General features: G+C 44.2%; 2 protein-coding genes across 3 annotated transcripts in view; both read right to left on the bottom strand.

Annotated features, from left to right (window-relative positions):
- LOC138161850 (sialic acid-binding Ig-like lectin 14) overlaps positions 1–12163 on the bottom strand; it is a 138660-nt gene that overhangs the window by 48975 nt on the left and 77522 nt on the right. The gene's annotated exons all lie outside the window — the stretch shown is intronic.
- SIGLECL1 (SIGLEC family like 1) lies at positions 2432–10849 on the bottom strand. Of its 2 annotated transcripts, none has more exons than XM_069088869.1 (5): positions 10471–10849; positions 10089–10373; positions 9887–9986; positions 4825–4885; positions 2432–4671 (listed from the first exon to the last, which is right to left on the bottom strand). In XM_069088869.1, exons 2-5 carry the CDS (start codon positions 10360–10362, stop codon positions 4471–4473), a joined length of 636 nt encoding a protein of 211 aa, XP_068944970.1. In that variant the 5' UTR covers positions 10363–10373; positions 10471–10849; the 3' UTR covers positions 2432–4470. The 2 variants fall into 2 exon arrangements, with proteins under 2 accessions (XP_068944970.1, XP_068944971.1); XM_069088870.1 differs by having other exon boundaries at positions 2432–4619.

Here is a 12163-nt window from a genome sequence, read left to right as displayed (position 1 = left end):
TTTGCCCTACTAGAAAGTTAGGGGGGTGAAGGGGAAGGATATAAGACTGAATAGATTGGGGAAGGGGTATTCAGTTGGCTTGCTATTTTGGGGTGGGGAGTAGGGAAAAGACAGGAGAGAAAGAATTGTAATTCAAAATCTTGTGGAACAGTAAAAATAAATTTTTTAAAAGAAAAGATTAGCAGAATGCTTTCAGAAAAACCAAGGGAAACTTACATGAGCTGATGCAAAACCAAGAAAATAGAACCAGGAACACATTGTACACACAGAAGCAATTTTGTATAACAATCAACTGTGAACGACTTGGCTATTTTGACCAATGCAATGATCTAAGACAAGGATTTATAATAATAATAAAAAAAAATGCCATCCACTGCCAGAGAAAGAACTGGAGTTTGAATGCAGATCAAAGTATACTTTAAAACTTTTTTTATTATTCTTCTTGGTTTGTTTTTTTGGTCTTCATTTTCTTTTGCAACATGGCTATACAGGAAATGGATTGCATGACTAATACATGAGTAATCTAAAGCAAATTGTTTCCCTTCTGAAGCTGGGGGGGAGGGGAGAAGAAAGGAAAGGAATATGAAACTTAAATATATATTTTAAAATAAATGTTAAAATTTTTTGTTTCTATGTAATTGAGAAAAATAAAAATTAAATGTAAAAAATGAACAAATAAATTTATATTTTCAGGAGCTAGAACCTTTGATTGCTTAATTATTTTGGATTTCACTCACTACAGACTCTGTCTGTCTTTCTGTATCTATCTCTATCTGCTATCTGTCCATCTGTCTATTTGTCTTTCTGCTTATCTTTCTACCTAACCATCTGTATTTCATTTCAACTCATTCACATATTGGGACAGTCTTCTACAGGTTTAAAAGGCCAGAGCATCAGGGATCAGAAAGAGACCCTGCTTTACAGTCACAGGAAATGGGTTTGAAAAGAGGCTCTGCCACATGCTAGCAATGTGACTTCAGAAAAAATACATTTCCCCTCTGCTCTTCTTTTTCTCATTTGTTAGGCAAAAGACTGTACAGATAATTTACTTGTCACCACAGCCCTATAACAAATGGTCAAGGTGTTATTGTCCCAAAGAGAGAAAGGAACTCTTATAAGGTCACACAGAAAGTCATCCTGTTTAAACATCACAATGCCATCTAGACCTTTTCACAGATGCATATGGAGAAACTGAGGAAGGGACATGAACAAGGTTTTGCAGGTAATATTAGCTAACATTTCTAGGTCTGTAAAGACAGTCAGATGTGCCATAGTGCAGAGAACACTGGACCTGGAGTCGGGAAGACCTGAGTTCAAAACTGGTCTGAGACTTCCTAGCTGTGTGACCCTGGGCAAGTAACTTAACTGCTGATTTACTCAGTTTACTCATCTGTAAAATGAAGATAATATATACACCTGCCTCCCAGGGTTGTTGTAAGGATGTGTAATGGTTATGGGATTTAAAGATCTTCCATGCCCCATTGGACTTGCTGATGTAGCAGGAAGGGGCGGAGCAAGAGGAAGCGGAAGCCAAGCTAGCGTTCCTGCGGTGGCTGGCGGTGGTGGCAACGGCGGCGGCAGCAGCAGAGGCAGTGGCAGTGGCAGCGCGAAGCCCTTTTTTTTGAGTTAGGACTGCTAAGGACTTTCTGCTAAGGACTCCTGCTGAGGACTGCCAGGGGCCGGAGCTGCTGGGAGCGCGCTTCCAGGACGCTGGGTGGTTGCTGTGCGTGGGGAGAGGAGGACCTTTGCTTGAGGTAGCCTGTTCTGTTTTAAAGGCTTGAAAATGTGGGTGCTTTCTACTTTATCTACCTGTGCCAATATCATAACTACTCTGATGGCTTTCACTTTCTGGTTTTGGGACTCAGTCTTTTGGTATCTTAATAAACTTTCTAGTTTATTTCCTCATATGGCAAACATGACGTATTTTGTAATGGATAATTATATCAGCATATTTGTAATCTCCATAGGCATTGTGAATATGGCATTGCTGATACAGGATGGAATGAGAGAATACTTGTGAAGCACTTGGAAAACCTTAAAGTACCATGTAAATGCTAGTGTCTACTATCATGACATATCCCACATTGGATCATTGGATTATAGATTTGGAAGTGAAAACAACCATAGGGATCCAGTCTCCTCATGTTACATCTGTAGAGTCAGATGAGATAGAGAGACATTAGGTGGTATGATTCAAAGTCAGGTCTATACACTTAGCCACCAAGGTGTAGACACATGTGACTTCAGAACCACATTCACAGTCAGTGTTTCTGGCACCCTGGAAGCACCTGGGAGTGACCTATAGAACAAAGAGTATCCCATTACAGTTTCTGTATGTCTCCTCAGCCCAGGTCCCCACTCCTCCATGCCATTCCCAAGGCACTCTAAGGCAATGTGGAAGAGGGAAGGAACATTGGACATGGAGACAGAATTCAAATAAGCAAAGATTTATTCAGAATAAACTGTGGCAAAGACACTGGAGAGACCGAAGGAGAAAAGTAGGGTCTGTCCTCAAGGAGCTTACATCCCCCTAGGGTGTGGGGAAGATGGGGACACAGTATATACTCAGTTAAGTCATTGTGAGATACATCTGGTGTAAAGTTGGCCTCCCCACCAGGAAAACTTGGGTCCAAATCATGGGATCCCAGACATGGAGCCACGTGATACTTTCAAGATGATCTAGGGCAACCCCCTTATTCTGGAGGGGAGAAAATTTCAAGCTAGGGAGGATAAGGGATTTGTGTAAGGTCAGAAGGGAAAGATGTGACAAGATGGAGTTTGAACCCAGATCCTATAATTCATGAACCAGGGCTCTCCTCTCTCCTGCCTCAACTAGTTTTATGATTCTGGGCATGTCATAAACCTCCTAACATCCTAGGCAATTCAGGTAACTCTTTAAGACCAAAAGCACCAATATGCATTGATAGATGAAATTCCCTGTGCTCAGTGAAATCATAGGGCAGACAGACAACAAAGAGAGATAAAAATGAAGACAGAGTCAGAGACAAGAAGAGAAGGGAAGGAAAGAAATAAAGAGGAAAGACGATGAGAAAAGAAAAGAGAAGAAAGGATGGAAGGAAGGGGGGAAAGAAGGAAGAAAAAACAAAAGAAAGAGGAGTAAAGACACTAGTAAATAGTAATATGAATTCTAGCCTTATCCCTTCCTGTTTGTGGCATTTTGTGCAGTGCTGTATAGAGGATAAAGTTCTGGACTCAGAGTCAGGAAGACCTGGATTTGATATCTTCTCAGACATTTACTACTTTGTGTATACCTTGAACAAGTCACTTGGTCTTTCTTGGCTTCAGTTTCCTGATGCATAAAATGAGGGGGTTGGGCTCAATAACCTCAAAGGTTCTTACTGTCTAAAGATATAATGCCATGTTTCTCTCTGAGCCTCAGTTTCCTCATGACTGAAATGAGGTTGGAAATACTGAAGCACCTATCAAATGGCCTTCATAACAGGTACTTAGCAAATATTAAAATGAAATGTTTGACAAATTACCTTACTACTGGGACTTATCAGTTCTCTGTTCTGTTTCTCTCTGTTACTCTTACATATCATGATATACTACCATACCTGGTGTTTGCATCTTATTTCCTTGACAACCTGGAAGATGCTTAGGGGCAGGGAAATTGGCTTATCCAAATCCTGTGTCTCCCCAGTGCATAGTCTTAAATGGAAAATTCTGGAGATTGTAGCTCTAATCATGGAGCCAGGCTAGCTTAGTAAAGGAAGAGTAAAGATGATCAGCCAAGGGAGTCCAAGGGACTTAACCATCCAGCTGAGAGGCTGTGCCCTGTGAAGCGCTAACACTGCTCAGTAGTAACGTGACCCATCCTAGCAGTGGATTGGACCAGCACAGCAACGAGGCCAGCAATCCAGCACATGCTCAGCAGTGAACTTTTCAAGGACATTTCAGGAAGGACCAAAGTCACTGAGGCCCTGTAGTCCCAGAGTTCTTAGTTACCTTGGTCACATGTGTTCCCTGGACATGTGCCCCATTAGCATTCACTAAGTGTTAGTGTTTACTCCCTTGTCCCATACAGACGTACACTGCATGCAATTGGTGGGCAAGTCAGACTCAGGTTTTGGGAAGGGATGCTTTGGAATTCTTGTCCTTGCTATGCCACTTAAATGTTATTGGGAAGCACGCTGCTGGGGGCTCAGGAGCTGTGGAGATTGAGATGTAGTGGCCCAAGAAAATGATCCCCAGGGACCAAAGTGGCAGATGACATTTTGAGGATCCCAATCAGTGAAGAGGAGTCTGAGTTTGGGGAGGGGTCACGTCAATGGGCTTGTGTTTTATCCCTTTACTACACTGAAAGTTCCATGAATGTGGGGAATGAGTCATTTAAATCTGTCTGGAGCAGGTGTTCAGTACACGTTTGTGGAATGAATGATAATGGAGGGGAGGGACTGACTTGCAAACCACCCAGTGTAGAACCAAGCCTGAGGCCTCAACAGTTGCTCAGTGGAACCTAATCTCTGAGTACTCAGTGAGGGGGTCAGTGGATCCATGGTCTTCTCCAGCTTTCACTCCTTGGAAGTTGAGGCAGGCATAATGTAGCTCATCTGGTCCATCCTCTGGAGCTGCTGGGGTTGGGGCTGTGTCTGTAGCTGGTGGAATGGGATCCAGGGACAGGCCCCCCCAGGATGGCCCCTTGGGATCCTGGAGGAAAGACAAAGGGGGCGGTTCAGTCAAAGCAGGTCCCCAGCATGGGGAGAGGAGTAGAAGGTGGGGGAGGTGGCCTTGGGGCAGGGAGGGAGCTGGGGACTGAGAGAGCTGGGGGATCCCCTGGGGCTGGGGGCTGTCATTCTCTACCTCTGCTCCCCCCCTGGATGCTGCTGCTGCTGCCACTGACTTCTTCCTCAGCATCTTCACCCTGAGGAGGCAGAAAGGCAGAGTTGGTGCAGGGGAGAGAACCTTGGACCTGGATCCAGAGAAGTAGGGCCCTGTCACTCCCTCTCTGCCTCACCCTGGCCATATCATTGTCCCTCAATGGCCTCCTCTATCTTTATTTGTAAAATGAGGTAACCAGACTCCAGGGTCTGTAAGGTCCTTCCCCTGTGACATTCTCCTGTTCTGTCATCTCCAAGTTCCAAATGCCACAAACTTATGAGCCACAGGATGATCTAGGAAAGACCATAGGGCTGAGGATCAAGAGACTTTCACTTGACACTATTTCTCTCTGGGATCTTGGGAAAATCTCCTCCTCCCTCTAGGCCTTAATTACCTCATCTGTGAAATGAAAGGCTTGGGTGAAATTGTCTCTAAGGTCTCTTCCACTTCTATATCCTGAGATACTATGGGATAATACTGTTCTCAATCATCAGGGCCTGAAGGCTTCTTCCACTATGTTCCCAAATGGGTCCTCACTGGAGCAAGGCAATACTTCTCCTCCTCCATCAATTCTCCATCTCACTCACCACAGCAGCAATTTCAGACCATCTTGTTTTTCCTCAGGCCTCTCATGGCCCCTCACCCCTTCTCTGCTCAGCTGAGAATTGTGCCTCAGTCTTCACCCAAAAGATTGAGGTCACTGACTGAGAAATCTTTCTTGTCCCCTCTATCTCTCCTCACATCACTGAGACATATCACAAAATGTCTTCTTTACCCACCATCCCTGAGATGCCTTCCATACCTCCTTTACTCTGATCATGGATGAAAAAGAGGCTCTCCTTTTGGTTCAAGATAAAGCCTCTACCTGCACCTTAGACCCCATTTCTTCCTGTAGCAAATGCTTTCACAAACTCTATCCCCTTCCTTGTCTGAAATCTCTATCTACTGACTCCTGCCCCACAGCCAATAAACATTTCTTTGTCCTTATCCTTAAGAAGTGGAGATCACTGATCACCTCCTGAAAGAGATCATAAAATGAAAACTCCCAGGAATGTTATAGCCAAATTTCAGCTCTCTGAGACCAATGGGAAAACATTGCAAGCAGCTAGAAAGATACAATGCAAGTACTGTGGAACCACATTCAGGATCACAAAAGATAGCTTCAGTTGCTATAAAGGGCAGCTATGTAAGAGAGTGGATAGAGTGCCAGGACTGAAGATGGGAAGATTCATCTTGCTGAGTTCTGATCCAACCTCAGATATTGACTGGCTGTGTTACCCTGAGCAAGTCACCTACTCTGCCTCCATTTCTTCATCTGGATAATGATCTTGAGAAGGAAATCCTGAACTGCTCCAGTATTTTTCTCAAGAAAACCCCAAATGGGGTGACAAAGAAACAGTATGACCTCACCGAAACCACTGAACCACAACGCTAAGGGAACAGAGAGCTTGGAACATGTTGTTCCAGAAGTCAAAGTAGCTCGGATTACAAACAGGAATGACTTAATAGGCAAAAATGATTATAATCTTGCAGGGAAAGTTGCACACTGAATGAAATAGAAGAGATTCAAGCATTCCTAATTAATAGACAAGAGCTGAATAGGAATGAGGATGTTGAAATACAGGATTCAGAGAACCATAACAAGGTAAACATGAAAGAGAGATCACAGGGTCTCCATTTGGCTAAACTGTTTACATTCCTACATGGGAAGATGATACATGTAACTCCCGAGAACTTTATCATTGTTGTGACAGTCAGAGCCATGAACATAGACAGAGGGCATGGGTATAACTCTTTTATTTTGGAATGATGTCAAAGAAATGAATGGAAGAGTGAGAAAGGGGAATGCACTGGGAAAAGGGAGAAGAATGAGGAAAATTATCAGATGTTAAAAAAATCATGCAAGAAATAGATTTTACAGTGGAGGGGAAATGGGAGGGGTAGTGGAGGCTGGAGTGGAATCACTTGGACCTCACTCTAATATGAATTAGCTCAAAGAAGGAAAAATATTCTCTCTCTGTCTCGCTTCCCTCCCCCCACCACACAGATTCGGGTCGCAAAATTCATCTTACCCAACAGGGAAGGAAGAGGGGAAGGAAGTCGAATAGCACCAGAACTCGACTACAAAGCAGTAATCATCAAAGCAATCTCGTACTAGATAAGAAATAGAGTGGTTGACTAATGGATGAAGCACACAACACCGCAAAGAAAATGCCCAGAGTAGCTAGTTACTGAAAGACAAACTGAAAAAACCAAGCTATAGAAATAATAACTCACTATTCAACAAACTCCACTGGGAAAACTTCAAAGCAGTCTAGCAGAAATGAGGCATACACCAAATCTCATCACATATAGCAACATCAACTCAGTATGGATACATGATTTTGATGTACAAAGGGTTTCATAAACACATTCAAAGAACATGGAGAAAATTACATGCCAATTTTTTTTATAAGAGAACAGTCTACAGAAGAGATAGAATTGTAGTAGGCAAAATGAATATTTTGGATTACATGAAAAGAAAATGATTTACCACAAACAAAACCAATGAGGCCAATATTAGAAGGAAAGCAGCAAGCAGAAAAAAATAAAATAATGTTTCTTTGATAAAAGTCTCATTTCTCAAATATATAGGGAAGTGATCCAAATTTATATAAAAAAGACATTTTTCAATTGATAAATAGTTAAAGCTTATATACAGGTACTTTTCAGAAGAGCAAAGCTTTCAATAGTCATATGAAAAAATGGTCCATCACTGACCATTAGAGAAATGCACATTGAAAAAACTCTAGTTACTACCTCATACCCATTGTACTGGCTCATATGACAGAAAAGAAAAATATCAAATACTGGAGGCAGTGTGGAAATACAGAGACATTAATGCACTTTTGGTGGAGCTCTGCAGTGGTCCAGACACTGTGGAGAGCAGCTTGGAACAATGCCCAAAGGGTTCTAAACTGTCTACCCTCTGACCCCTGAGTACTGCTACTAGGTCTGTACACCAAAGAGATCAAAGAAAAAGAAAAAAGTCCTGGATGCACAAAAATATGTATAGCAGCTCTTTGGGGGTGGGGGATTGGAAGTTGAGGGAATATCCTTCAGTTGGGGAATGGCTGAACAAGTTGTGGTATACAATTATGATGGAATAATATGGTGCTTTAAGAAATGAAAAATGGATGAGTTCAGAAAATCCTGGGAAGATTTATATGAACCAATGCAAAGTGACATGAGCAGAACCAAGAGAACCTTGTACACAGGAACTGCAGGCACTTATTGTAAGGATGTTCAGCCATGGAATATATAGTTAGTCTGATCAAGACAAGGATACAAAAGAATTCCACAGGTCTTGTGGTGACAAAGCTATCTGCCTCCACAGAGAACTGCTGAACTCGGAGTGAAGACTGAAACATTGTGTTCACTTACTTTTTGCTTTTTTTGAAATGAGTTTTGCATGATCTCATATGTATAAGGGGTATTATATTTCTTTCCTTCTCAATGAATGGGTGGAGGAAAAGATTTCAGAACTGAAAAATAAAATTTTTAATGAAAAAAGGGAAGAGAAAAGTAAAAAATAAAATAAAAAGACTGATGAGGATACAGAAGGAGATCACCCACCCACCTGGCTTTTTAACAAAGACAGATAACAAGAGGAAGAAGGGATGTGAGTGCAACAATACTGTGGGACGATGAGATCAGGGACATTCAAGCTGAGATGGAGCCAAATCTGGGAGAGAAGCTGAGGATGATGAAAAGGACAGAGGGAAGGGGCAGGAAAAGGCACAAGGTCCCTGCTGGGAGCAGATGGGAGAAGGACAATGTTCTGCAGAGAGAAGGCAGATTCTCATCTGGTATCTGTTTTCTCCATCACTGGGAAAGACCATTGGAGAGAAAAGGACGTAATGAAAGTGGCCACGGGACTGAGAAGACAAGTCAGAATTTGAGTTTAGATGTTTAATTGAGGTTTTGGTGGACGACGTTTATTTCTTACAAGGATTTAGGGTTTTTCTTCTCATTGGTAGGGAGAGAAAATAAATGCTAAAGTTAAAAATGAAAACTACAAGATTTTAAATAGATCAGAAGTTCCACAAAACGGAGCAGGACAAGTGTCCTAATATTTTTTTCAAGGGTGCAATTTTTAGCCTGTTATGCTGGAATCATCCCTCCTCCTGTCCAGGAGAACATGAATGCCTGTTCTGAAGAATGATCAGGCCTGAGGGGCAGATCACCTCTCCTTCATCTCACTGCTTTGGGGAAAGGGCCCTGGGTGAAATGGGGCCAGAGCCAGGTGTGCCCCTCACCGTCTGTGACACTGAGCCCATCGTTCAGCTTGGGGAACTGAAAGGGGGGAGGGACCAGGGAAGGAAGCCAGAATGAGCTGAGGACCTACTATGTGCCAAGCACTGGGGCAAGGACTTCACAGATAACAAGCAGAATCAATAATAATGGTAATAACTAACGTTCACATATCACTTACTAAAGGCTGGGCACTTTATATATATTATTCCAGTTAATTAATTTAAATATATATGTATCATTCCAGTTAATTAAAATTATAGTTAACATTTACATAGCAACTACAAATTAGATGCTCTTATCACTATTTTACAGATGAGTAAACTGAGGCAAACAGTTGAAAGTGACTTGCCCAGCTTCACGTAACTTCTAAGTGTCTGAGTGAGGATTTGAACTCAGATCATCAGGCTCTAGGCCCAGCCCTCTATCCACTGCACCACCAGCCTCCCCATCTGATCCTGGAAGGTCCGCTGGATCTGGAGTCTGGCGACTGGATTGTTCTAAATCATAACTGGACTGCACACCGGGCCATAAGTGTGACCTGGAGCGAGTTATGACTCCTCTACGAGTCTCTGTTTGGTTTTTTAATTTATAAAAGAAGGGGACTGGCACTTCCCTTCTGATTCTCCAGCTCATAACCCTATGGAATCTGTGCCTTATGCAGGGAGACACTGATATCTGAGGATTTCTGAGACATTAAAGCATTTCCTGGATCCCCCCATCCCCGCCTCATCCCAGCCCCCACACTCACAGAAGGAGGAGGCAGAGGGCCAGCAGACTTGTGGCACCAGCTCCACACAGGACACCCAGGATCAGAGCTTTCGGGAACACCTGAGATGGCGTGGGCCCATCTGGACAAGAAGCAAGTCTGGGGTGAATATGGGCTGTGGACACATTGGGCTCACTGTCCTCTGGGCCATCTGCCCCAGCTGCCTCCCTCCTCCACCCCTCACCTGGCAGCAGCTGGAACAGCAGGGTGTGGGTCCCTTGTGGGTTCTTCCCCTCACAGCTGATAGTGGTGTCAGGGACCCTGTCCACCTTCACCCTCAGGCTGCTGTTGGCCCAGGGCCCAGATATGTCTGACAGAACCTGGAAGGTGTCACTGCTGCCATTGCCCTCCACAGGCCTCCCCCCTACCCACCAGCGCAGGGAGGGGGCTGGCTCTGCTTGGACAGAACAGGTACAGGACAAGCCCTCCTGGACCCAGGAACAAGAAGGGTTGAGCATCCTGGGGGGGTCTGTGGAAAGATACAGGAGACCCCCCTTAGTGGATGACACTCTCCTTTCCCCACTAGGACCCAAGCACCCCATGGTGCCCAGCCCCCTCACACTCACACTGCACAGAGACCCTCAGGGAGACCTGCTTGGAGCCCAGAGGGTTCTGAGCAAGGCAGGTATAAGTCCCTCCATCTGCTGGCCCCAGGTGGGGCAGATCCAGGGGCAGGACTCCATCCTCTGAGGCTTGGGAGGAGGCCAAGGTTTGGTTCCCCAGGATCCAGCTCAGTGCAGCTGGGGGATTGCTGTTGGCAGCACAGAGCAGCTGGATGGACTGCCCCTCCTTAACAACAAGAGCTGAGCTATTTCCTAGGATCAAATCTGAAAAAGATCAGGAGGTCCCAGTATTTAGAGCCTGGAGGGACTTCAGAGATGCCCTAGTCCCCACCTTCCCTGTGCCCAGCAGGGACCTGGGAGCTGGAAAGTTGGTGTGACTTCCCGAAGGAGGAAGGATCCACTGGAAGAGAAGAGCCCAGGCAGGAAGGGAATCCCCCAGGCCCTGCCCAGCCTGGATTCTTGCCCCTCTCCCTCTCCTGCTTCTTACCTGGCTGCTCCCCAGGGTCAGACAATGGAGGCCTCACCTGTCTGTCTTCCTGATACCAGCCCATGCTCAGCATTGGTCACATTCCCTGACTTTCCCTGGGATCAGATTTTAGTTTCTCATTTTTTCCTCCTTCCCTCCCTGTAACGATTATGGGATTTAAAGATCTTCCATGCCCCATTGGACTTGTTGACATAGCAAGAAGGGGCGGAGCAAGAGGAAGCGGAAGCCAAGCTAGAGTTCCTGCGGTGGCTAGTGGTGGCGGCTATGGTGGCAGCAACAGCAGAGACAGCGGCAGTGGAAGCGCGAACTCCTTTTTGAATCAGCCAGAATTTCTGCTAAGGACTCCTGCTGAGGACTGCCAGGGGCCGGAGCTGCTAGGAGCATGCTTCCTGGACTCTGGGTGGTTGCTGTGAGTGGGGAGAGGAGGACCTTTGCCTGAGGTAGCCTGTTCTGTTTTAAAGGCTTGAGAATGTGGGTGCTTTCTACTTTATCTACCTGTGCCAATTTCATAATTACTCTGATGGCTTTGACTTTCTGGTTTTCGGACTCATTCTTTTGGTATTTTAATAAATATTCTCTCTTCATCCCCCATATAGCAAGCCTGATAAATTTGTGATTGATAACTACATCAGCATGTCTGTAATTTCCGTAGGCAATGTGAATATTGCATTGCTGATATACTCCCTCCCTCCCTTTTTTCCTTCCTTCCTTCCTTCCTTCCTTCCTTTCTTCCTTCCTTCTTTCCTTCCTTCCTCCCTTTTTTCTTCCTTCCTTCTTTCCTTCCTTTCATTCTTCCTTCCTTTTTTCTATCATTTTCTTTCTTTTCCTTCATGTCTGCTTTTTCCTTCCTTTCTTTTTCCTTCCTTCCCTTCTTCCTTTTGCCTTCTTTCCTTTTATGTCTTCCTTTCTTCTTTTTTCTTTCTTTTCTTCCTTTTCTCCCTCTTTCCTTCGATCTGTCCTTCCTTTCTTCTTCCTTCCTTCCTTTTTCATTACCTTCCTTCATTTATTCCTACTTTCTCTTCTTTCTTTTCTTCTTCTCTTCCTTCTTTATATTTCTCTTTCTTTTTTATTTTCTCTGTTTCTATTTCTCTGTTCTCTCTTTCTCTCTGTATTTTTATGACTATTCTGTCTCTGTGTCTCTCTGTGTCTTTCTCTCTCTCTATGTTTTTGTCTCACTCTCTGTCTCTTCCTCTGTCTGTCTTTTTGTCT

The sequence above is a fragment of the Petaurus breviceps genome, unplaced genomic scaffold (assembly GCF_028583685.1).
Source record: "Petaurus breviceps papuanus isolate PSGF00001 unplaced genomic scaffold, PetGlider_PUasm1.0 185, whole genome shotgun sequence".
NCBI classification, from domain to species: domain Eukaryota; kingdom Metazoa; phylum Chordata; class Mammalia; order Diprotodontia; family Petauridae; genus Petaurus; species Petaurus breviceps.
The sequence above is the reverse complement of the archived record's forward strand: the minus strand, read 5'-3'. Positions and strand labels throughout refer to the sequence as shown.

Excerpts from the sequence above, each read along its gene's own strand:
- SIGLECL1 (XM_069088869.1), bottom strand. The coding sequence starts at position 10,362 with ATGCTCAACCCTTCTTGTTCCTGGGTCCAGGAGGGCTTGTCCTGTACC. Across the intron at positions 4,886-9,886 it reads GCCCTCTGCCTCCTCCTTCT|GGTGAAGATGCTGAGGAAGA; the intron begins GTGAGTGTGGGG and ends CTGCCTCCTCAG. Across the intron at positions 4,672-4,824 it reads CATCCAGGGGGGGAGCAGAG|GATCCCAAGGGGCCATCCTG; the intron begins GTAGAGAATGAC and ends TCTTTCCTCCAG.